General features: G+C 46.6%; 1 protein-coding gene across 3 annotated transcripts in view; it reads right to left on the reverse strand.

The window, feature by feature from the left end:
• ntn2 (netrin 2) overlaps positions 1-26,934 on the reverse strand; it is a 53,907-nt gene that overhangs the window by 21,223 nt on the left and 5,750 nt on the right. For all 3 annotated transcript variants that reach the window (XM_030401299.1, XM_030401300.1, XM_030401298.1), the window contains one exon: positions 12,707-14,006. In XM_030401299.1, coding sequence (XP_030257159.1) covers positions 12,707-13,757 — 1,051 coding nt within the window. In that variant the 5' untranslated portion in view covers positions 13,758-14,006. The remainder of the gene's footprint in view (positions 1-12,706; positions 14,007-26,934) is intronic.

Consider the following 26,934-nt stretch of genomic DNA (forward strand, 5'->3'; position numbering starts at 1 on the left):
AACATTTAGTACAGAAAACATTTTCTGTAACTTTCCGAAACCCATGATCCAACATGCACACCCACATCACACTGTGATTGTCTGGTTGTGCAGAGGTGAGAAAGGAACCAGGGTTAGAACTTCTCTGTACCTTGTATTTTTCTTGACACTATTCTTGGAAAACATGTTCTATGAACGAGTTCAGGTCTGGTGTGCTGCAGCCCCTACAATGCTAAAATCTATTTTGGCAAAGAGCAACTTAATGCTTTTACTTTGTATTTTTCCATCCTGCAAACCTTTATCAAAGTAAACCTATTATGCTTTTTTCTGTTCTTTCCTTGCCCCTAGTGTGTTAAACAGGCTCATGTACATGTCAAAGTTCTTGAGAGTTAAAAAGCCCAAAGTCCATGGCAAGGGGAGCTCCTCTCTCCTACAGGAACAGTAGTCCTGCCTTGAATTCTTCAACTTCTTGACATCACAGTATGTCACCATGTCACACATTAGCATAATTTATCCCTATATTCATGATGGAAGTGAAGCTTCCTGGAATGTCAAATGAGCTCCCTGAAACTGATCACTAATGACTGTTAATGTCACCAGTGGCTCGTTCAAAGGGGAAGAAGAATCACTTGATGTGAGGTAAAAAAGCAGTGAACTATATGAATCGCCATCCTGGAAGCTAAAAAGTGGGTCTGGCTCAGGTGTTTGTGAGCTGACCAATCAGAGCAGACTTGGGTATTCAGGAGGGGAGGCCTTGAAAAAACAGGATGAGAAAACTGATGTATTTCTGGAGCATTACAGCATGTAAACCTATTTTAGCAGTAACCCAAAATAAAATTATGAACCTGATAATGATAATAATATGTCTCCTTTATAGGTGACCTAATATTTTTAAATTTGGGGAATTTCCCTCAGTCGCACTTTCCCAGGAGTTAGATGAGAATTTTGATACCTCTAATGTCTGCATGGTAAATATAAAGCTACAGCAGGCAGCTGCTTAGCACAGACATTAGCCAATCTGCTATAAAAATTGATGTGTAAAACCGACACACCATGGCGTCATGTGGATTACGTGCGGGACTATTTCTTGGCTGGGTGCAATTGCTTTGTGAAGTTATTGTGCCTGGCCAAGAAATAATTTGGTACATAACCCCCCAATCATAATGAGATGTTTTTACACCTCAGTTTTGACACACTGTAAATTTAAAGGTTGACTTAACCTAAAAAAAGTCAGGAAAACAATTAACACAGAAATAATAATTATGCACATAGTCTACTTGGTAATTTTGAGGTGATTGGTTACATTTTTTAAAGTAACAAAAGTGTTAGATTTTACAGTGTAGCTGACATCGTGTATCTTCGCTGCAGCGAAGGTCACTTCTGCAGTTACATCGAGCTCAATGGTCTGTGCGATATCAGATGAGCTCCCTGAAACTGATCACAATTGACCGTTAATGTCACCGGTGCTCGTTCACAGGGGAAGAAGAATCACTTGGTGTGAGGTAAAAAAGCAGTGAACGATATGAATCGCCATCCGCGCTGGAGGGGGGACGCCTGGCACCAGGTTGGGAAAGAGGCCCAGTTTTCCCTGGTTGAAGACCCTGGAAAAAAAAAGGGGGGGGGGGGCACATTCCCAGACTGTTTCCCAATTCCATCTGGTTATTATGCAGCCAAATTTGTTGGGAATTCTGCAGTTAATGAACGGCTGTTTCGCGCACGGATCCGAGGTGATATCGAGGTGGCGTTGTTTATGTAGAGACACTGAGTGAGGGTTGACCTTTGACCCTAGAGAATTGTCTAAAGGAGATATGTAGGCAGTTTAAGTCCCTGTTTACCAGACAAAAATTGATGACATATTGACATTGTATTTGCTCCTTGTGTGCATATGTGTGTGTTGCTGCGCCTGTATCTGGTGTGTGTGCACATGTGAATGACCAAACAGCCTGTCTGACTCGTTCTGAGAGGAAACGTGACAAAGAACACACCAGTTCTGGTGAGCGGGTAAAGCTGCTGGGGGGGGGGGGGCGACGACGTTGATTATGATCAAGCGTCTCAAACACACACACAGCTGTGAGCACTTGTGTCCATTAACACCTTGTAGCGGGACATGAAAGCGGTGGGTCACCATTTTCTCCCCAAGCCGAAGCACCAGCGGCCTTCTCATGGCATCTTCTCGATTTACTGCTGTGCAACAAGATCGTCCAACAAAGTGTTGAGTGCGAGAGGATACGTCGGAGTGTGGAAAAATGTAAAGAAAACGCCAGAATTTAACCTTTAAATGATTTAGCATGTGTGGCGGCGATGGCTGGGAGCGGCTCGACAGCGGCAGCGAGAATGAGAGGATTCGTTTCTGTCAGAAATAACCGAGGTTATTGAAAAACATGAATGAAAAAGTAATATAAGGTCAATGGCTGAGGAAATTAAATAAGCAAAAAAACATAGGAGGCCTGAAGAAGGTGTTTGTATGTGTGTGTTTCCCCTGGTGTACATGCTGCCTGCAGTTAGGTTCAGCTCGGAGCAGCAGCTGCCCAAAGATCCTGGAATGTTTATGGGTTTGTTTTGAAGTGCTTGTGCGCACACACACGCCGACACCTTCCCCCCCCCGATCCCCCCCACCAACCTCCGCAACAAACCCCCTCACCCAAATTAGGCTCAGCGGGGATAACTGAACACTGTTGAAGGCCATTTTTCAATTCATTAACACATCAAAGCCTCGCTAGCTCTCCGCAAAACACTTGCTAATTCTTATCTGTTGGAGGGTGAAAAGCAGACCCGTACCACGGGTGGCGGAAAGTGGGCAAAGAAGCGGCGATGCTCCGTCTCCTTTATGGGTTAGCGTCCAATTAAAAGGATGCGTAAATGCGGTTTCCTTGTGTTGTCGTGGAAATCAGACAACAAACACAAGCTAGAAGCTTGGCAAATGGATGGATGCAGAGACAAAAAAAATAAAAAATCAAGGAGAGAATAGAGGAAGAAAACCCCTCGGAAAATTTTAGAGGGGAGAATAGTTGCAGCAGCTTGTCATAAAAATGAGCAGCGCCAAATGCAAATTCATGTGGCTGGAGTAAAATGTCTTGTCGTATCCTCCTCTGTACAGAGGAATATTTCAGGTAAGATTGACAGGAGAACACCTCGCTGTGTGTTACAGCTTCCATGGCAGGTGCCTCAACAAGTCACTGTGCTCTGAATGAGCTCGCGGGCTGCTCTGTCAGGTCTGCTGTGACAAATTGGCCCGTAAAGACTCGCGCTTGACAAATAAAATGCAAGTGTGTTTGTGGAGCGCACCGCCTCTCTGTTCCCCTCCATATGTCAGGGATAAATCTAACCTCATTTTTCCTTCAGCTCCACCAAAGCCAACCCGGTAAGCAGAGCCAATTGATTTTGGATGCCTGTGCAAAACCCAAATCCCATGGCTAAAATTGGTCCTTGAAAATTGGAGAGGGCCGCTCTCCCACCACCACCACCACCACCTCCTCTACCCTCTTGGCGCAGGCCACAGTCCAGACCTGCTGCAACAGCCCCCACCCCCACACCCCCCTTTAGGTGCCCTCCCCGCCTGACCAAACAGGCTCTGCTATATGGGCTCCTGCCATCGTGTGTGTGTGTCGGTGTGTGTATGGTGTGTGTGTGTGTGTGTGTGTGTGTGTGTGTGTGTGTCGGTGTGTGTGTTTGGGCTGAGTTCCGCCTGGCTGCTCCAGCCACCTGCTCAGGGCACCGGGGGTAACACCCGGTTAATTAGCTCCTCATTAGAGCCAAAGGAGTGTACAGTGTGGACAAACGCACATACACACATTCACGCATCCCCCACACATGAGCCACGCCGCCTCAAAAAAGGTGGAGACCGCTCGCGAAAATGACACGATCGAGCAACAAAAGATACAGAAAAAAAAGGCGAGCAGCAGTAAAGCTCAAAGCGATGTAAACACGGCTGGGTCTGTGGCCTTTAATGAGCTGTGGACAACAAGCTGAGACCAAGATTTAAGAACTCTAACAGGAAACTCCGGTCGCCCCGCTGTGTGCATTACATGGACCGTGCTATGATGTACACAGGAGTTTTTTTTTTTTTACCTCTTTGTGAAGTCACTTTAGTGCCACTTGCTCTCTCCCTCTCTTCCACACAGATGTATCTTTCACTTCTGGCTCTGACACCACGTCTCAGCCCTCCCCTCCCTCCGCTGGTTTCTGCGGTTAGCCTCACGCCGTGGGCTTAAGAGCCGGCTCTTGGGAGCCCTTTTGAACTGTGAGTCCCCTTAATTCCTCTCCCACCCCTCCCTCAAGCCTCCCCCCCCCCCCCCCCCTCTCTCTTTCCTCTTACTTTCATGAGACCCCGTCTTATATACTCTCACTGGTTGCCTCTCCCTCAATCCTTTCACTCGTCCGTCCTTCCCTTCGTCTTCTCTGGATGGCATCAGGCAGGGAAAGACTTTAACAAGATTAGGGCTGGAGGGTTGCCAGGTTGGGGGGCCTGGTGTCAGTGGAGAGTTGAGTCCTTAGCTCTGTTCCCTCTCTCTAGTCCACTTCACTTCCCCATATCTAAACATAGTTATCTCTGTCCCACCTATGCCTTTCCTCTCTGTCTGTCTCGCTTGCTCTTTATGTTTTTTATTTTTTCCTGCAGTCCGATCACGGAAGCAGAAGTAGACTTCTGTTGTGCAATCAAATTCGGTAAAAAAAAGTGATTATTATTCCACGAATCTGGGCCTACGCAACCGGTGCACTCCGGGGGACGCCTGCGATGCCTGGGCCGGTTTAGAAATAGAAAGTGACAGATGGAACCTACTGTGTAAATTCACCATTGTGGCCAGAGATGACAGTAGAAAATGGTGAGGGGGGAAACCGACTGTTTTAGGGTTGTCGTGCAGGGCCGTATGTGCGCTGGGCTGATAATCGGTGACCCAGAATTGAGCAGTAAAATTAGAGGTCAAAGGTTAAGCTGAAGAAGAATATATTAAGAGAAGAGACAGGAGGTGTCCGAAAAATTGTGACCAGAACCACTGCAATGAGTCTTTTAGATTTGTTTACTGTTAGTTTCAGTTTGGAGGGGGATCGCTTCGGCTTACTCGCTGGCACCATGCAGTCAGGGTTAGTTTCTTCCTACTGAATGGTTTGATGAGAACCGTTGTGAATCTCACACAATATGAGCGTTCATCACTTTAACAGTGACAGGGACTGATACCTTCTGTCACACCTGGTAAAATACCACCCTCTCACATCTAGGAAAGGGTACAATCAGCATTTAGTCCCAGGTCAAATGACTCTGAAACATGATGACCAGGAGGCCACTTTAGCTTTTTTTTTTCCCGACGTGCTGCTTTGACTTGCTGCAATGCAGTGTGTTTACCTGTGTTTTCAAAAAAAAAAAACAAACCAAAAAAACCTGCATACATGCACTGATTTAAGTGCAAAGATGGTTTTATGTGATCATAACAAGAGGCCCTGAAGCTTCTCTGGCTCATTCTGGCCAAGCACCTTACAAGGATGTTGGAAAGGAAATGGTCAGAATCAAGATAACCTCCCACGTAGTGTTGTTCTACTATTGTTCTATAACTCCCACAATGAAATACACTCTGCTTTCTTGGAAAAAGTCCTAAGCTTTAAATTAAAGTCTCCAAAGCTTATTCACGATGATCCCGATGACATCACCAGAGTCTTTTTCTCAGACCTGATAAAGCCCTCCTCACAAACCACAGAGGACATTATGCAACAGTTTTTCATGGTTCAACTTGTCAAGGAAACTGATCATCAGTAAAAAAAAACAAAATCATTTTTCATCTATAAAAGCCAAACTTGATCTGTACACGATGGGACTGGACTTTTTAGGCAGGTTTTAAGCTGTGAGGGTGATCTGAAAGCCCTGGGTTGAAAAGCAGAACTTGGTTGGCCGCTTCCAGACAAAGTGAAGGATTTGTTAACACTACTCACACCAGACCTGTTTATTTACATACACTAACCGTCACCATCCATTACATATACTATACCAATGTATGCAGACACATACAAACTAACAGCTTCGTGTGAGCCACGGTCACACAAAACCACAGCTGACAGGAGCCAAGAGATCATCATTCGCTCATTTGTTAACAAACATATATTTTCTGTGAACAGCCTCTGAGCCTCGCTGCCACCAGCAACACCGGCCGACAGCCAAAAAACACATATTTTCTGAGGCAACAGAGCGCAGAGGCCTGTGACGGCATAAAAACTGTTAGCAAAACAAAAAGAATTCAATAGGAGAGAAAAAGAAACGGCTGATTTCAGCAAAAAGACAAATATGTATATGTGAAATCAAAGACGAGGTAGCAGAGAGGAAAACGTACCAGGCAGAGAGCTAATCTTCGACAAGAGTCGGTTACACAGGATAGAAAGGGGAGAGAGCGCCGGCGGTGACGGGCACCTCGGGAGGTGATTGCTACCATCTGTGGGGGGAGAAGCTGATGGGGGCCTGGGAGAGCAGGCTGGGCACACTGCAGCTCCATCAGTTTGCTTTGGCACAGGGATGAAACGCTACATCGCACTACTAGATTACATGTGGCTCTCACACATGCACAAGGAGATGCGTATGCGCACACACACACACACACACACACACACACACACACACACACACACACACACACTTGGCCTCGGGCAGCCGCAGCGCATTTCCTAAGGTTTTAACCCAGCTGACATGAGCGCTGTTATTTGACACTTTGCTGTCTTTAACATTTGTTTCACCATGTTTCCTGCTTGCCAGAGAGCCTTTATGGGTGGCTTCATGTGAAAAAGCATCAGTCCTCTGCGGGTTGGCCGATGACCAAAGTTGCAATACTTGACAGAGGGAATAAAAGCGTAGAGCGGAGCTAAAAGTACAGACCAATCAAACAGACCGAGCCCCTTGTTGTCTGGGCCAGATAAAGGAAGCACCTCTTGCTTCATGCCCTTAGAAACGCCAACCAAACAAAACTCACACGCCGCATGTTTGTTGGCCTCTCTGAGCCGCGGCCCCTGCGTCTCATGCTAACCACCCCACAGGCATCATTTCATAGGGGCTGTTGATTTTAGAACAACATTCCTCGGCTGTGTAATTATTCGAAAACACAGGAGGTTTCTTTCTCAAATCACTTTCTTTCACTCTGCCCCCCCAACACACACACACACACACACACACAAACATCTCATGCTCATTTGTGCGTTGCGCTGTAAGTAATTGAAGTGTCGGTTCCCCGATAGCCTCCAGCGACCGGTGGTGGCGGCGGCGGCGGAGGTGGGAGGAGTGGGAGGGTCTTTAAGTCAATTAGCAAAAGTAAGAACATGGCACATACATGCGGTGATATCGCGGCAGCTCTGGCTTGTCTCGTCCTCGCTCGTCTATATTTGGCATCTCGCTGAGCTTCATATCACGTTGCCCCCTAGGGACGGTTAACCGAACTTCAGCTGGCCTCGGAGGACAATTTCAGGGCTGCTGTGTGGAAATACGAAGCAATCGGGTGAGTTTAACTTTGCTCTACCCGAGTCCAAACAACGCTGTGTGGCTCGAGACCGAACAACGCGGTGTCGCAAGAACGAAAGCACACAAACCCTGCTCCACGCCATACCACGATTGAGAAACTATAACATGCGGCATCCAAAATCATGCAAACTCACAGAACTGCACCACGGTTTTCATGAATGTCTTTCTTTCATGTGTTCGAGAATGAGGTCATTCTCAATCACCAGGCCTGAAGAGTGTCTTGGCTAATCTGCGCTACGACTGGAACATGGGCCTGACCTCTGCCTGCCCTTGCGTGGAGATGTGGAGGGGCGGCGGTCTTGGGTGATGGGGGGGGGGGGGGGGGGATGGTGTGAAAGGATGGAGGAGGCCTATATTGAAATTCTAATCAGCATCAAGTAACCATCTGCCCCCTCGTCAGGCGATGGGGAAAGTAGCGAAGAGAAAGAGAAATACATTTGTGCTTCTGTGGTCTTCGGAGTTTCCACAGACCTGCGGGCTGTGATCTGAGCCCACTTCCTGGCTGCCCTCGCACACATTCGCACATGCACACACCTCTGCTGGATCACGATGCTTTCCCTCTGAAACCCATCTGTCAAATTCCCCCTAATTCCGGCTAATAGTTTCCACAAAAAAAAAAAGAGGCTGGGCCCGGCGTAAACCACGAGCCCGCACAAAACGTTTGAGAGGGCGAGTGACAAGGATCGGATGTCTCCTCCTTCTTGCGCTGTAAAAACTCAAATTAAGCAGCTCATTCATTAGTGTGGCAGACATGATCTAATAACATCTATTATACAACTTTTTTGGGAGGGAGTAACTCATTTGTGGGCATTTCCCTCCAGGTGACGACATGGACGGATGAGAGTCTACTTCTTTTGCTGATTGATTTAATTTCCCAGGAAACTCCTCTTTCTCGTTCAGGAAAAACAGAACACCGTATCGCTAGCTGGACTCAATGTGTCTAAATTTACTATTCAAATATTCGCCGCCACACCCAAACACTACAGCGGAGCAGGAACACCCGGTACTGCTATCCACCGCAGCTAGCTCACCTGCATTTCTGGCAAATCAGCCCCAATGGCAATCCAAACAGCCTTCATGTGACCTCTGGATTTTAACGCTATGAATGCATACCAGTGTGCCTGGCGCAACACTGGGAAACAGACCTGGCTTGGCTGGTCCATTAGGGATGGATGGTGTCTGGCCCAGCATCCTATAAGCAGTGCTGTGGACTTCCTGCAGTCCAAAATGAGGGGAAGGGAAGGGCTGGAGAATAGAAACAGCTCGGTGCCACAGCCTACAGGGCCAAGATGGCTGCAGAGAGCTCCTCCGCAGCCATAAATGATCATCTACTCAGGATGTCACATTGTCGTCAGGTCCACAAGAGGCCTCTTCATCTTGTGCTGTGACTTTGGCAGAGTTTATTGAGCCATGATACACCGTCTCACATTTTTTAAGTCAACAGAAAAGTATTTACATTACAGCATCGAGCATGCCAGCAGAAAAGCCAATGCTCAATCACTACCAGTAACCAAATAGCTCTTATCCATCTGTTTCCTCATTCTGTCCTTGCGGCTCAAACTCCGGGGCAGATAAATCACAGCTTTTTCCATCAGGTCTCCATCAGTACAAACAGACATGCTCCTTTACGAGGCTGCCCTCTCTGACTACTAGAGCAGAGGATTTGTAAACCGATGTCTCGAGGCAGGATTCATCGTGAGGGAGGCGGCAGATGGGCGCGCGCGCGTGTGTGTGTGCGTGTGTGTGTGCATGGCTTGTGTCTGGAGACAGTATGCGAGCTTGCCAAGAGCTCAGACAGTAATCTTGGTGCGGCGCATGTCAAACATTTAGTGAGGCAAGCGAGCAATCCGACCAGCCTGTTGTAGAGAGTGTTCCCGTTCTGCGGGGTGAGGACTTCGGTCGAGGCCGCGAAGAGCAAAGCCTTAACAATGACGTTCAAAGTGGCGACATCGGCTACCAGGCACGCCATTTCTCACGGCCTGACACACGCAGAGGTGGGATGTGAAACAACTATTGATTCTGCTCCACATCTGCCCACAAACCATCTCCCCGTCAACTTAACCTTGTCACCACCCCACAAAGGATCATGACCTCAGCCCCCCCCCCCCCTTTCAGCCCCTACCTCCAACCCAAACAACCACAGGGCCTCGTGAAGGCTCCGGTGACACCTAAGGGACTCCTCGCCTCTGTAACTTGCCACTCTGACACACTCGCCCAGTCTAAATACTTACACCTTGCTGCCATGGCGGCGTGCCTCAGGGCTTGCCGTGGAGCCCGCCACCATTTGTGCACCGTGTGAGAAAGAAAAGCAAGCAGACAAATCAACAAGGGGCGGGTGCGTTTTAATATACACTGGAGGGGCTTTTTTAATGCTACTTCGAGGATACTTTGGAACCGTTTCTAGCTGTAAAGAGGCCTTTAACATGAAATTGGGGACATCTGGGACCGGCTCTTTTGGCGTGTCCGGATGTGTGATCAGGTATAGCGTGCAGCTTTGCAATAGGCATTAACTGCCCTGTATCAACACTAGGATTAGGTCATCAGAGTTGGCTGGAGGAGCCGGGCTGTTTAGTCCAGAAGTCGTGGATGGAAGTGACATATCAGTCCCGCCGAGGAGGGATCTGCGGGAAGCGGGTGTAACGTTTCGGAAACAGCTACGGGACATTTGAAAGAGGGCGTGCGCGAGAACACACTGAGGGATTTGCAGGATATTGTTGTGAAAGGAGGCTAGGTGTGTGAGCGGTTTGGTGTGCATCTGCGAGTGAGCAAGGGTGTCGAGGGTAGATGGGGAAGCCAAAGACAGGCCGGAGTCCAACGCTCCTCTGGCTCTGTCACTCTCTGTCCCCTTTAAACAGATCTGGCAGTGTTCAATGCTAAACATGATCCCAGGCCAGCTCACTGGGCAATTATAACATGTTAGAAAAATACACACTGTTTTTCTGTTTTTTTTTCTCTCTGGGGCTGTAATTGGACATCATTATGGGGTAAGGTTAAAATGGGGACAGCGGTTCCTAATATGGTTTTATTTTCTTGCCCAAACAATTTTTATGACAGGCAAAATTGACCTGAATTATGTTCCACCTATGTCTATTTATACTAAACAGAAGAACGCTGTGAAAGTTACCAGCAGAGAAACGCCAACACGTCGGAGAAAAAACACGGTGCAACATGGCATGGAATTAATATACGAGCTAAAATATCACATCAAAAAACCTGTTATCATCTAAAAGCCTAATCCAATACAAAGGTAATCCATTTAGATTAACAAAAATTGCCACAGAAATTGCCATAATCTTACCTGGCAGGCTTTCAGAGCCCGTCTGGATGACTTTTACAAAGCATGTCTTGAGGTAAAAAGCGAACGCTGCCAAATAACATTCTTGGATGACTTAGCTGCAGCCGCGTGCCAATGACTCGAGCTGTTGTCATCCGCTGTTTAGACTTGCTCGTGAAAAAGAGTATTTTCATAGACAAGTCCAGAAAACATGATTTTTGTTGAAAGTAGGCCTGTAGAGGGACGGTAAATAGAGAGTGGGGGGGTTGGGGGGCTGATGGGAAATGCAAAAAGAAAGAGGATGGGCTCGTGTTTTGAGAGACGTTTGCTAAGGTTGCGAGCTCGAACCACTCGGCGCTACCAGGGCTCCTCACCTGTGTAAACACAAACCCATCCGGTGTGTTCTGGAAACATTTCTTAATTACCCATGTGACAGTCAACCACAGGTCATAATAGTTAAAGCTCTCCTGTTTTGTACCTCCCTCTCCCTCTCCCTCTTTCTCCGGTGTATGTGTGTGTGTGAATAAATCGTTGGCCTGTTTTTACACCGCTGTCCTCATATCCTGAAAATGAGGGCTGAAAAGGTCACGACTCAATCCAAAGGAGAAATAAACAACCTGGATTTTCAAATATGTTCTTATTTTCGTACACTGACTCACTTTTTTACTTTTACGACGCTCGCAATTAAACGTTTTTTGTCGCCGTCGTCAAAAAGTTAATAATTGTACTTTATGTTTATCACTGAGGTCATAGTGGATTGTGGTGCTGTACTGGAGTGTGTTACATTCAAAGGCTAATATTCTGCCCCTGTCATGTATGAAAAAGGAGTGGCCAGAATATTAGAAACACCTCTCAGTGTAATGCATTACAACATTACAACCTCAACGATAATCACGTGGTTAAAGGGACAGTTCACCTCAAAATCAAAGAAATATTTTTCCTCTCACCTTTAGCACTTTTAATTAAATCTAGATTGTTTTGGTGTGAGAGATAGCGATCACAGAGATGTCTGCCTTCTCTCAAATATAATGGATGGCTCTCAATCCACTCAAAAACTCAACAGGGATGACTCTCTCCAGAAATCATGACCCAGTTGGACTCAAGATAATCCACAGATCTTGTTGTGAGCAGTTTCATGTTGGAACTATTTCCCCTCTACTAAACCACACCCGGCAACCGTATCAATGCACACAAGGAAGCCTGGATCTTCTGATGGTGATGAGGCTTGTACTTGCAGAGGAGCACTGTCAGGAGAGGCAAATGGTTGGGGCCTCCCAAAGCAATCTGGGAAAACTTTGGCACATTTTGCAATGATAACTATAAACCCCCTTAAACCTCTTATAAAGGCACTTCACTGAGCACCACTGCATCTTCCAATTCAATGATTTATGTGTTGATGATTAATTTTGTTTTCAATTGCTCTGATTTTGGGGTGAACTGCCCCTTTAATTCAATATCTACATCTTACAGAATCTTTGTAGAGGCAGATTTTATGGCAGAGTTGTTGCATTAGTTCACATTACATTGTACAAGTGTACCTAATGATGTGGCCAGAGAGTGTAAATGGTGTGTGCTATTGTTTAGTCCCATTGCCTCATTAGGAAGTTTGAGATGTATTCAGGAGATTATCTCTGTGAAATACTGTAATGAGGCCGTGATTCATTAGAAGGGCAAAGAAGCCAAACATGGAAGAGAGTTTATGAAGGAGTGGGTGTCAGCATATCACATTTCCTTTTATAAGGGCTACTAAACTGACGTGGAAGGGTATGTATTTATCCTCTGATGAACTCTGTAAAGCCACTGTATGAGGTCTCTTTTTAGAAAGTGTGTTGTGCTAAATGTAGGCTGTCAGAAGCGGTCTGCATTGTTTCCAGGCAGAGAGAAATCTGCAGTTTGTTCCACAGCCGGCCGACTGAAACATGTTAAAAGCACATAAAGAATGACATATAGAGGGAAAGACTTACGCAGACACTCATTGGCCTCGCGGGCATTGGCCCTCTGCCACGGCCGGTCGTAGTGAAAGGGCTTGCAGCGGTCACATTCAGGTCCCTCTGTGTTGTGCTTGCAGTCGCACACCAGCTTGCCTTCCTTGTCTTTCAGGCAGCGGGAGCCGTGTCCGTTGCATTTACACCTCCCGCCCACCTGGAAGTCTCCCACTGCATAGAAATAAGTTGGCAGCGTGGATGTCACCGCTGTTGGGTCGTCGTCCCGCCCTCCGCTGTTGCTTCCAGCCCCCAGTCCCAGCTCCCGGGGTAGCTGGGGCCGGCTGAAGACCACGCGGATGTCGGTGACAGTCACCCAGTCCTGGAGGACGGGGCTGTTGTCGAAGTCTTTGCCAGAGGGCCGTCCATCCAGAGTGCTGAAAGCGATGAGTCCTCCAGAGAGCGGGTAGAGGTCAGTGTGGCCATCTGTACATAGCGCTTCCTGTTCATTCTGCTTGGTGATGGTTGCCTTGTTGGGCCGATTGTACATGCGTCGGCACTGTGAGGAGTAGTACTGGTAGGGCATCCAGGTCTTGCCGTAGTCCATGCTCTTGTATATAGCCAGGGATTCTGGTCGCGGTGAACAGAACTGCAGGCTGACGTAGGTGATCTCAAACTTTTTACCGAGCGACAGGGTGAGAGTCACGTTGTGGGGCGAGGTGTTCAGATTCTCCGACTGCCAGCAGGTGAGGTTGTGGGCTGAGTTGAGGTCAGTGAGGTAGGACGCTGGATGGGCACGGCGAGGGTCGGTTGCATCGCAGATTTGGCACGTGCGCACGGAAGGCCGGTCGTCACCCCGCTCCACCACGCTGCAGGAGCGGGACGGAGGCCGGCCGCAGATGCTGGACACCGCCACCTCCTTGCCGAAGGCAGCGTTGATGAACTCGGGGATACAGCGGCGGGCTGCTCCTGTGTCGTCATAGCAAGGGTCCGGCGGGGTCTGCTGGCCTGCGAAGGGGTTGGCGGCACTGTGGGTGGAGGCTGAGCATGCCAGGAGGCACAGGCCCAACAGGCACCTCCAGGGTTCCCTCATCCTGCTCAGAGGGCCTGTGTGTGAGTGTGTGCCTGCGTTTATGCACCGATGAGTGTGTGTGTGTGTGTGTGTACCCACAAGTCCGAATGTGGATGTATATGTGGCCTTGTGCAGACGTGTGTGTGTGTCTGTCTGTCTGTCTGTCTGTCTGTGTGTGTGACTGTCTCCTATGTGTGTGTAAGTGTGAGTCAGTGGAAGGAGAGTGTCTGAGCTCAGTGACCCTTCACTTCAGGCTGACCAGAGCCCTTCCTGTAAGAGAGAGAAACAAACAGAAGGGTCAGTGTTAGACATATTTTTACCATAATAGGATATGAAATTAGAAAGTGATGCGTATTGAATTCTGCTGCGTAAAAAACAAGTTAGTGCATCTTCAAATCCAAACTAAATTGGCTCTCTGATTGTATCTTTTGTACTGTACAATTACGAGTGAATGTTTTCAAGGACTAAAAGCCTGTCAGAGGATAAGACAGTTGGACGGGTGGGGGGCCCGAGAGAAAGGATGTTACCATTTAAAGAGAGACATTAGTGGCTGCAAGTGACTGCATCCTGAATTTCAATGCCGGCCTCTCATTCAGCGCTCCCATTCAGGTCAAAACTGGCCGAGCCTTCTGGTCATGCTTGAGCAGCATGGCAGAAGTTACCCTATAATCCCCGGTGATGCTGCGAAGCAATGGACCGCGGGTGACCCCGGTCAAACCTCTGCTTTAACTATTTCGTGTACAAGGACGTGCCTCTACTTTCCTCTTGCTTGATTTTTGCCGGAATTCGACAGGAGATAAACCGTTGCAACACTATTGTCACACAGAAAAGGGCGGCATTATGCTCATTCACTGGACCAGAAAATTTGCAAAAAAGTGATAGCTATTTGAAGGATTATAGAAGGACTGAGGCCATTCAAGCCTTTCTAAATCTCTCGGTCAAGATAGGTACCTGGATGACATCATTCATACGCTCGCAGCTCGGCGAGGGGCCCTCTCGCTCCCAAAGAGAGAATGATTGAGGGGCGCAGGAGGAGAAAGCTCCAAGGCAAAGAAAAAGACAGAGAAAGAGATGTATATGGCCTGACGCTTTCTCCTTCCCTAATCCCCTTTTTACTTCCCCGGGTGTCAAACCTAGGAGAGCCCCATTTCAAAAACAGACAGCTGAGGGGTTGAGAAGGCACCCCAGCCCTCTTTTGCGAGGTATTTATTAGATTACAATGAATCACACCCACCGCCTCTTACCCCTCACTCTCCCCTCCTATACCACAGCATCCCTCTTCATCTCCGTAGAACAAAAGGCCGCCTCTGTATCCACTTCAGTCAAGCGGGGAAGGCAGACAGACAGATTTAAAGGGGAGTCGGTAAAAACAAAAGTTTCGTTCTTTTCTTACGCGAGGGGGTCCGAAGCTAGCAAGCCCTAAAAAGGAGCCCAGTGGCCTGGTAAATAGGACCACTCGTCTGTGCTCAAGTGTTTAAACCCTGCCATTTGGCCTCTTCTCAAGCTCAGAGGAGTGGGTGTTAAAGGGAAATAGTGTGAGGGAATTATACAGAGCAGAGAGACAGTGAGGAGGAAAATGTCCCAAAGTGGAAGTAAGAAGGCTTCCATCACTGGATATTGGTAGGTAAATACATATATTTCAAAATGTCTGATTCATTACTAATACTTACAGGGGCGCTTTGTACATTTGGAGAAGAAATTCTGAAACTGAATAAACAAGCTGTTCTCAGAGGAAAATAAGGTCCGCAGAACACTGTTTGAAGCTAGAAAGGTGGCAGGGTACGCCACATAAAAACCAAGTCAAACAGTATGAAATTGTGTCTCTTTAAGGTCAGTTTGTTTATTATTTATATTTGTTTAAGGTATTTTTCTCTTTCCCTAAAACTACATACTGCTCCTTTAAAGATGCTGAGCTCTGAAGCAGCCACTCCAAGAAATCTGAAGACCTGTACATGAAGACACATCTTTTTTTAAATCCCCTGCTATTATAATATTCAATATATGAAAAATGGATCGCAGGGAATGGGCCTGCTCATAAATGGACTGGGCTGCGAGTGTGCCTTGCCAGGACGGATAAGGACGTTGATCAATGACATGTGTCCGAGGACGAGGAGGTTAAAGTGGGCACGCGGGCGGGAGTTCATCAGCCGAGGCACTCCATCAAAAGGCTGGCCGCGGTAAAAGCTGGCGGGCCCCGACACCCACTGGGGAGGGCATGGAGAGGCGGCTGATAGAATTAGCAACTCATTAGCATCCCGGCCCAGCTTCCATCAGCAGCATGTTCATCCAAGAAAAGAGACAGCGGGGAGGCTCTGGGAGAGGAGAAGGGGGAGCAGGAAGGAGGAGTGGAAATTATGACAGGTGAGGGAAGAAAAGAAAGAAGGAGTGAGGGGATTATTCAGTCTCAGAATATGACGGGCATGTCGTCGAGGGGAATGAGAGGAAGTTTGAAGAAGTTTTTAAACAAAAAATGAAAAACCCAGGCCGGAAAACACTTGACAGGCTTAAGAGATTTGAAAAGAGGACAAACAGGCACAAGGAAAGAGGAGTTTCAGTCGGTAAGAAGTAAAAAGAGGGACACATGAGGGGGAGAGAGAAAACAGCGAGGGGCGCGACAGTGATAAAGCAGAAACGACTCGAGGGAGGGCGAGCGAGGACAGATATGAATGGAAGCAGTGGGGGAGAGGGAAAGTGACAGAGATGGGGGGGGTTTAGGGGAAGGACATAAAAAATGAGAGAGGCAGAGATGGAGAGAGAAACAGAGGGGAGACAGATTAAGGTGGAGGACTGCATCAGTCTGTGTCTGGACTTGTGGATGACTAAATATGGTGCGGTCCGTGTGCCGCCGGGCCCGCTGAGAGATTCTTCCAGGGTCTGGTGCTGTCAGGCGCGTCTGGCAGATGAGCGTGTAGGTTAAACAGAGAGAGAACAGTGACAAGGCTGTTTAATTCCCGTCTGTAATAGATGCTGGCCTCGCGGCAAGTGTTAACGCTTCTCCGAGACGGGCCCCGACATTGCTGCGCTCTGGCGAGAGGCTGGTCTTTATTAAAAACATATTCTTTATAAGTCTAGCAGCAATAGTAATTCTGCACGGTGGTGGAGCCGGCCGACCTTTGAAATACGAAGAGTCTGTTTCAGCAAGAAAATTCTCTGCTTTCAGCATCGACAGTGTGTTTAACAAGCCGCAAGTTTCCTTCAGCGGGGGCAGACATTGTCTTTCATTAAGTGTGGTTGAAGTAGCAACAGCTGCAGGCCCATGTCTCCATCTGTTTGAAGAAGACAATGAATACCACACAGAAATGCTGTTGGCTGCAGCTTCATCTTCAGCGTGCAGACTCACATTCCAATTACTAGCAATCAAGGAGACTGATAAACGATATTTGGAAGCGATATACAGTTACCTTTTACTAAAAATAATAACCAGTGATTTAATGTAACTAAGAATAATTTACTCTATAGCACTGTATCTAAACACAGCATGTAATCTGAGAGGGGAAGCTTAGTTGCATTGTGGGTAATGTAGGCTCACGTTTCTGAAACGCAGTCCACTGGTCTGCATTCCGCTCCTATAACACCGCTGGACTCAGTGAAGCAGATGGTGAAGCAGAACCAGAGATATTGGCTTTTTTTTTTTTTTTAATTCAACACACTGCTCTTCCTTTTCCAAACCTGGCACCTACATTACCCACAATGCAACTTGAGCCACCGAGCGACATCATTGGGGGCAATTTATCAGATTGAATACAGCTTCCTCTGGAGCCACAAAATGATTGGGAGGCGATAACTTAATTTACTAGTTACTCTGAAGCTTCAGATTAATCAGTGTTGATATAAGCCAAGAACGTGTAACCAATCAGATAATGTCTTTTTGCAATGCATTTAATTTCATTTACATTCTTTTTGCAACTTTTTTTTGTTATGTTTTGTTGCCGTTTTGTTTTTCTCTATTGTTATTGCTCCTACAGTTTATTAATTGTCTATTCTCATTTGTCTTGACTTGTTTAAATCTAGCTTTCCCCCTTGTACTGTGCTGTTTCATGCGTTGGTCACTACTGCATCATAAACAAAAAATAAATAAACAAGTGATGCGAGTGAGCGTATTTCTCAAATGGGAAATTATTTCGATTCGGTGTTCACTACTTTTCTGTTTTATCTTTAGTTCACAGATTGCACCTTTAAAGTTGGATCTGACGCCCAAGCACACAAGCCTACCACCATCTGGTTTGTTAAAAGACAAACTGTTCCTGTGGCAGCTAATATTTCCCAGTGAATGGCTGCTTGGGGCGCAGTGACAAATACGAACTGCACGGCCAATTCATCACTGCAACATTCCTCCGTGGATTAATGGCAGGGAAAATGCACCGGCGTGCTACAATCCCCAGTGGCTGAGCTACTGCAGTGTTAAATAATTTACCCATTAGTATGATGGGCACACTATGTGAATGGATGGCAAAAATATGGGGCTTTTAGAGTGGAGACCCCCCCCCCTTCCGCAATAAAAGTTGTGCACCACCACAAAAAGCCACTCAGGCCATTTGGCTATTGGAACGGATTCAATGGTTTTAATCAAACAGTGACAGGCCAATTAGAGAAGCTAGATGACGGGGGGCAGAGGGAAGGGAAATTAAATTAAAAAGAGGCGGGTGAGGAATGGAGGGAGCAACAGAGAGCAGCAGGGAGACAGGCAGAGGGAGAGAGAAAAAGACAGGAACAGGAAGATGACAGGGTGGTCCGTCGGTTTCAGCAGCGTTTTTTCAGCTTCTCCCTGTCACCGGGAGATCATCCCATGTTGAGTTGTCTCTCTTTCAAGCGTGGGCGCCTCTGTCAGAGTTCACAGATTAGGAAAACACAAGTCGCTGAGAGGCTTTATTTGGCTTGGGTGTAGAGGAGGGCGCCGTGGGAGGTGAAGATAGGAGAGGGACAGCTGAGCCACTTTGTATCCCGAGTAGGAGCTTTTCACGCTGCCCCGGAGAGTCGGCGCGGCGGCCCCGCCACGGCTGAGAGTGAATGGAGGTCTACGGGGTCGCTTCTCTCGGCTGACAGCAAGCTGGGGCCCAAACTGGTGCCCTGCTGTCCCTGCAGCCTGCTGTACAGTAATCCCTGGTGGGGTTATTAGCGGCTGCCCAGAACCATGGAGGACTTTTTAATTGGCTAACAACAGGGCCACCTCCACTCTCATTATCATTACGGAGAGATGCATTGTGTGAGTATAAAAGAACAGTGAGAGCAGAAACAAAGTCAGAAGTCCCGCTGCACACAGAGAGCACAAGGCTTGTAGCTGATGGTGTTCACCTGAACATCAGAGCCTCACACACAGGATTACTTTCATTATTTCATTTTAGGTCTGAAATCATGTGGCTAATATTTTGACGATGATTTCTGCATCACAATTTTAATTGTCAATTAAAATCTTGATGTTGTGACATTTGATGTCATCTGTTCACTCCAAGAACAACTGATTCTATATAGAACCTTCTAGGGTTCTATAGCTTGGTGTGTATGTGGCAACCTCAAAGGTTCTATATAGACCATTTAAGTGGTTTAATTTAAAACCCTCATGGTTTTTTGTTGCTGAACACATTCAAGTTCTATGAAGAACCTTTTAAAAGTTCAGTGGTCATTGGATTCCTTGAAATTTGCTTTATAAATGAAAAAAATGATAAATATCATTATAAATATGTTTTTTTAAATGCAGTATCTGCAATTTGGATGATTCATTTTTTTTATTTGTGCAGTCCAAATTAACCTGTTAATTTTTTGAACAAGATGTCAAAGAGTGTTGAGAATCCAAATTTCTGAGAGCCTATTCTAAATCTTTATATTGGATTTTATGCCATTTACAATGCTATAGAACAGACACATGCAGCAAATCTTCATATTCAAAAGTAGAACCTCACTTGTTCTACAGAAAACAGGTAGAAAATTGATTGGTTATAATTGAAATTAGTCTTAAATCACAGGTGGAATATGTAAGAATTGGCCAGTTGTTGAAGTCATACTTAAAACAAATAAAGTAACCGCTAACTGCTGGCTAACTGTAGCTGCCGTTAGCTAGTTAGCTTGGTTAGCCATGCATCTAGTGGTCCAGACCGGGAGTTCAGATCAATAAAGGGGTGTTTGTGTTGACACCGTTTACGCGGGCTAAATAGTTAGCAAATCAGTAGACATCTCTGCACCACAACATCCTACAAAGACGATGATTTCCTCACATTCATGCGGATAATTTCAGTTCTTTTGTAATGTTTATAACTGAAATTCTTACATAGTGCACCTTTGCATTCTGTCAACAGACTAATGACTAAATGACTAATGGGTTCAGCACTAAACACCTCCTTACCATCTGTATCCTCACACACACACTCTCTCACCCACAGAGGAGGAGAGAGTAATTTGATAGGTAAATAAACCTGTCCAGATGAATCAACATGACTGACAGGCCTCAGGTAACAAGGGTCAGATATTAGCGGCCTGAATTCCACTTGATGATAGCCGTCTCCACACCGGTGACGACGGTCCTGCTGTTTGTGTAAGCGTGCGTGCGTGTGTGTGTGTGTGTGGGGGGGGGGTGGGTGGGTGTGGGGATGTGGGGGGTCGGGTACTCCGAGTTCCTCGCTGGCGTTCATTAGGGACCGGAGGAGGGGAGGAGGAGCAGGGAGGGCCGAGGGCAGGAGGGGGTCAACTCTCACAGCTGAGAGCGTCATTAGCCGGGGGATCACTGACAAATTTTTAAAGACCGCTTATGTCTGCTCAGAGGCTCCGCGTGTGTGTCTGGAAGGTTTAGTCATGGGGTGTTTTTACTCGACTCAAATTCAAACTTTCAAAACTGCTCACTGGAGCGAACTGCTGCACCTGATCCGGAGGCCATACCCGATCTAGCTGCTATCTGTTACTGGGCTAACACGTTTCAGGCTCTCAAGTGTTACGGTTGAAGACAAATCAGGAGACAATAAAAGTGCTGTCAATAAGTGAAATCATCTCTGTCCCTTCGATCTCTGTAATCTGGCAGAAGAGAGACACTGCAGGGAGAAGCCCAGAACGCCCTGCAGAGGAATGCAGCAGCTTCTGTGGCCCAGCCCACACGCCTGGCCCCGAGTCCGACGGCGGTTCTTTAAAATCAACAGAACCCGATCCAGAACCGAGCAGGAGGAGAGAAGACAGACAGCGCGAGGTGGAATATGAGGTCAGGGCCGGTTCTCACAGATTCACAGACAGGAAGTCGCGCTAAGCTCACGCTCTCTGCAATTGTGCACATACACGCATTAGTCGAAAAGTGCTGATAGGACAAGTTGTGGTGTATTTTTCTGTTAATGAAGTGTTCTGTGAGGTCAGTGTTTTTCGGTGAGAAAACGGGAGGCGTAAGGGAGGGGAGAGGACATGAGCAGGCAGAAAGTTCTGAGCAGCGGTGACTCACTGGACTCGGGGTTAAACAGGGTTAATTTGTGAGAGACAAGGCAGGAAAAGGCAGATATTTAGAATAAGAGGGGGTCTTTGTTTCATCTTCACACGGATTTTAGGTCCCAACACATTGAAACATTGTCCTGTTTACTGTAACGACAACAAACCGTTTACTGTGGTGTACAGTGACTTAATAAAACGTCATGAAGAGAAAGATGGACACAAAAGTGATGCGTGATGAGTTTGAGCATCTGCTTGATTTACTTGATTTCCTCATGCATGTCAAAAACACTCAACAGGTTGTCTGAGTTGATTAAACTTTAAAAGACATTTATAAAACCAGATTTTCCAACTTATGTGAATGGTTTTTCAAGGTCAAAGCAAAATAATCATAAAATACGCACCCGAGACATACTTTCATTAAGTATCTGAGAATTACAAATTGATAAGTATTGGGTCGTCACTAAAAATAACACCCAAAAGGCTTACAATATTACTGAGGTCATAATACAAACTCAGGAATATGACTAAAAAAGCTGTTCTCAGAGGACAATAAGGTCCCCAGAACACTGTTTAAAGCTAGGAAGGTGGCAGGGTCCACCACATATAAACACAGTAAAATAGTATAAAATTGTGTTGTCCTTTAAGGTCAGCTCGTTAATTTAGTTTATTCACTCTTAAATACAAAAATAGTTTTTGTTGATTTAAAAAAAAATAAATTTTAAAAGTCTAATAAAGATCTTAAAATTTCTTCCCCAAGTCTACACAGTGCACCTTTAAGTCAAGACTTAATATCTAACGAATGAAAAATAGAGCGGTGAACTCGGGAGTGAGGGAGTGAAGAAGTTGCACTCTGTCTCGGATTTTTAACTGACAGAACGATGGACTCGGGAGTGAGGGGATGAGGGTTCAACAAAATTTACGGCCTGTTGTGTCAAACTGTGATCCGCCTTCAACCACAACAAGTATTTCCTCTACATGTGCCGTCAAGATGCGCCTGAGAGCGGGATGACACCCGCAGCCCTGCGATTGGCCGGCACAGGCACAGATTCTCAGTCTGTCACTGGATGACGGCCATGCGGCGGGGGTCACCGGGATCATAAAGACGAGGCAAAAAAATGCTGAGGCGTTAAAGTTCCCAGAGTGCGCTGTTTCCAGTGTGTTTTTCGACTGCTCCTTGATAGAATGTTTCCCATGGACCCGAGGCCAACCCTGACCGCAGCTCGGCAGCAGGACGCTGGTGGTCGGGGAGAGGCAGGTGAGGTGTTCCTGCATACGAGAGGAAGTAGCTCGTTTGGAGGGATGGAAGGGGTTTAAGGAGAGGCGAGGTGAGCGCTCCTTCAAAGCCCTTTGAAGGCTCGGCTGCGGTAGGCAGAGCCGTGGTTTTCCCAAAAAGCCCCCCTAACAGGAAAACAGTCCCTTTTTTTTTTCCATTGCACAAGAGCAACCTCTACCCCACAGCCGAAAGCAAGGACCCACTTTGAACTCACAGGGGGGAGAAAACCACAAATCATTTTATTAAGTGCTTGGAATACTCACACGGTTGCGTACATTACACTTAAACACACACACACACACACACACACACGCACGCTGTTGACGGACAAACACATGCTCGCGTTCCCAAATATGTGCCCACAAGTCACACACAGGAAGACGCATTGTGAAGGATGCCAAAGCTTGTGACTCATTGGACAACTCCCTTTCCCTTCTTCCCTTGTTCCTCTCCTCCCTATCTCCACCTCTGCTCATTCTCCCTTGCCGGCAATGTCAGCAGGCACCGGGTGACCTCTGACCTTTAAGGCAGAGGTCACCCGGTGCGGCCTCACAGGGAAAAGGGAAAAGCATCTAAGTGTCTGTTTTACAGCTCGCCTGACGATAATGCAACTTTCGAATTTGTCATTTGTCCATGTCTATTTATCTGAACAACTGTAACTGCAGCTGGAGCTGTTCTGCCAACAAAATACCACATGATGAATGTATCATAACAAAGCTCAGTCTTTCCCTATGGATCAGAAGGTTTGGAAAATTTAATGCGAGGAAATGCAAAAATGTAATTGGAGTAAAGAAATTCCCACCGGGAGCTCTCGTGTGCTCCGTACAAATACGACTTTGGGGAAAAATGATGGCTTGGATTAAAATAAGCACTTTGTTAAGGTTAAGGAAACACTGTGGTTTGGGATGATTGCGCCCGTGCTTAAAAACGTTGACGGTTGGTTTTAAACAGGAAACGAACAGCGGTCTCTCACGTTCAAGTCCGATGTATTTTGACCCATCCATCCACCCCGACTTACTCCCCTCGTCAACTTATGTAACGTCACCTCAGTTCCCTCTTTTGTTCCCTTGATAATTACTACCAGATATCTTTGTCGACTGGACGTAAACATTTGCAATTTTGGGGAACTTGCTCAAAGGTTTTCCACAAGAATTGGTTGTTGGCCGGATGTTATGGACATTAAAATTTCCAGCCGACTACTTTGTTACTCTTTCAGGTCACACTACTGTCACTTTCTAGACCATTTTCAACTTTGTCTTTTAACTAAGACAGTTTAAAGATTGTTTCCATCAGATGTCTGGATTTTAAGTTAGAGTTGTTAGAAACTAGCTGAGCTAACATTAGCAGCAACTCGGCTAACAGGAGACCTCCTGCGAACGACAGCGGTGACTGTTCAACAATGAAGACAAAAATCTCCCATGATCCTTTGCTGCCTCTGTGGTTATTGTATTGACGGATGTGTGATGGGCAACTTTAGCGCAAGGCGTGAGCATGTTAGCCAAGTGATGGCCCACTAATTAGCTGTTGCTCCAGTCATACGCAACTCCTTTTTAGTATTGATTTACCTTCTATGTGCATCGCGTTGCCCTCGGCGCTCACTTGCTGTGTAGCTGTCAGCGAAATGAGCTAACAACTAACATTAGCACTGGGAGAGCCAAACATACATTCAGTCCATTGTCATGACGGATGATCTATAATTCTAGAATTGTCCACAATTGTTCAATCCATCAGAATCACCCACAAGCTTATCAATTTATTTTTATTAATGGCAGTGAGTTTTTCTGACAGTTTTTCAATTGCAAAAATGACAACGTCAAACTCAAGTTGTACTCTTGAAAGATATTTCTTGGCAACTTGGACTTCAATTCCAGGAATGCCATGTATTTTCACCCTATACAAGGGTGAATATCCTGTGGTATAATAACATTGGCTAAAGGCAGCTACACTATGATCAGACTTTGAGATAACTAGAATGGCACTCAGTAGAACGCATACCTCTGTCAAGGCCCAACAGTCCCCTTTAAGTCGCTCAAGCCCAATCTAATATCAGATAAAACATATTTAAATCCAGATAATACTCGTAAATACCGACCATCTAAATATGTCTGATTTTTTTCCTCAAGATCTCTAAGAAATTAACAAAAATGTAAAAGAATGTCCTATCTTGAAATGTTCATGAAGGTGGGGAAAAGTTCCTGGTCATGTACCAAAAGGTACTGGGGTCTATCCCGGGCTGAGGCCCGTCCTCCATACAAGTTTTGTGGAAATCCGTTCAGTAGTTTTTGTGTAATTCTGCTCACAAGCCAACCAACCAAAAGACAAAGCAGCGAGGGCAAAACCCGCTTTGCGGAGGTAATAAACCAGCTGCCTAAATGCTGAAAACCGATCGACAAAGAATGGGACCAGAATCCGTAGGGGCATTGGTATCAAAACATTATCAACCCACATCTTTTAAGACATAGTTGCTACATCTGAGAAATGTGCCATAGATACAGAAGATGTCTAAGATGCATATCCAAGGCAGTTAAGAACACAGGTACAAAGTGGGCACAGACACATGAGCGGACCTCACACACACACACACACACACACACACACACACACACACACACATCTCTGCATCTGGAGTAAGGGTGGGGCTGACACATGCAGGCCAAGAAGGGTGCGGGGAGCGGCAGGATGAAGCATGTGTATCTTTGCCCCTGGATCCTCTTCCCGCAGCGAGAGACATCTTGGGTGTCACGCCGACGAATGACAGGTATTTTAAGAGGCGAGGTAAGCACACACACGGTTACACACACCCAATTTGTCTCTCAAAGTGAAAGCACACGGCCACAAGTCAGTAACAAGGTGGCGTTTCGACTTCATTCTCACCTCTAAAGCGGAGACTTTGTGTGTTTTATATCGTTGTGGAATCAAGAGCCAGAACCTGAATGTTAGCTCCTGTTGTACAGCTGTAAAATGAAAAGTGATCATTCTGATCTCCGAGTTCATTGACAGCTTCACCGGCGGGGTCATGGTTAAACCGAGCAAAATCTCTCTATCCGCTCGGGGGTTGTTTTTCCAATATGTCAAAGGATTGAAGCGGGGGGACGGGTGGTTTCACCCAGCGAAAACAGAAAAGAGAGACCTCGCATCTAGCGTTCCCCCCGTCAAACTGTTGAAGAAGAAAAACACATTGGACGTGTTGACTTTACTCGCTCAGGTGGACTGAGCCAAGAGCTCTGAGGAATCCCGCTTTTCAAAGTAGAAGAAAACGATCTACTTATGTTACGGCGGCCTTCTCCATCTCCTTCTCAATCCCTCCGCTTTTCTCTGGGGTTCATAAATACCAAATACAAGCGTGCACACACTCGCTCACACACACAAATCTGCACTATGTTGCTCTGGATTAGCTTCCACATCATGTGCCCACAGCTGCTCCTGGCTCTAAACCTCTCTGCCTCTGTTATTGATGGAAGCAGGGTGTGATGCAATTAAATAATGATGATTAATTTGTGAAAACATGGCAAGCCGGTGGCCACGCTCCAGACGAGCAGCGCCTCACACAAGCGTTTGCTCCAGTTTACACTCCTGCGTTCTCTCTGTCCTCGGTGAGCAGTGAGGATTCAGGGGCCTTCTTCTTCTTCTTCTTCTGCTGCTGCTGCTGCTGCTGCTTTGTGGACTCATTCCAGTCGTTTGCGGTGAGAGTGAGAAGTAGGTCAAGTGGCTGACACTGTTTCAGTGTGCAATAGGGGCATATTTTGAGTCTATTGAAGCAGTTAAGATAAGCAATCTGGATGGGACTCTCGCCTTCACTACCAGGCTTGTCGGTGCTTGCAATTGGAGAGCAGATGAGTCTGGAGAGGGTGGAGCTCGTCACGGAGGCTACCGTCTCCTCTCACACCTTGGCCGCGGTGTGTCAAAACGAAGCTTGTGTAGGTGCACTAGAGAAAAGATCTTCTTTGGCTGTCTATGCGCCCAAACAAACGAAAAGAAACACACTCTTTGTTGTCACGACGGAATAAACAAACTGACCTTAAAAGACAACACGGTTTCACATTTGGCGGACCCTGCCACCTTTCTAGCTTCAAACAGCATTCTGGGGACCTTATTGTCCTCTGAGAACAGCTTGTTTATTCAGTTATGGAACAGAAATGACCTCATTAATATTGTAAATATTGAAATTCTCAGTTTGAATCTTTTCTCCGAAACCACACAGTGCCCCTTTAATCCTCTATGAACCACAGAGGGGACGCACTTTAAAAGCTGCCTGATCTTGTTCCTGCGCTTTCCTCTCCATACCTGAGTGACTTGGAGCAATGACCAACAATAAATATTTTTCACGTGCCTGTGTCAGAGCGAGGGGGGAAAATATTAGAAGTGACAAACGCATTGGGAGACTTGGCGAGGTGCAGAGCCGAGGAGGACGGGAACCGAGGAGCGCGCTGCTTGCTTTGGCACCCGCGCTTGGCTCCGGTTCCAGGTCGCTATTAAAGCTCACAGGCTCTGCATAGCCCACCACTTGTACCTCGTATTAAATCCCGT

Source organism: Sparus aurata, chromosome 20 (assembly GCF_900880675.1).
Source record: "Sparus aurata chromosome 20, fSpaAur1.1, whole genome shotgun sequence".
Classification (NCBI taxonomy): Eukaryota; Metazoa; Chordata; class Actinopteri; order Spariformes; family Sparidae; genus Sparus; species Sparus aurata.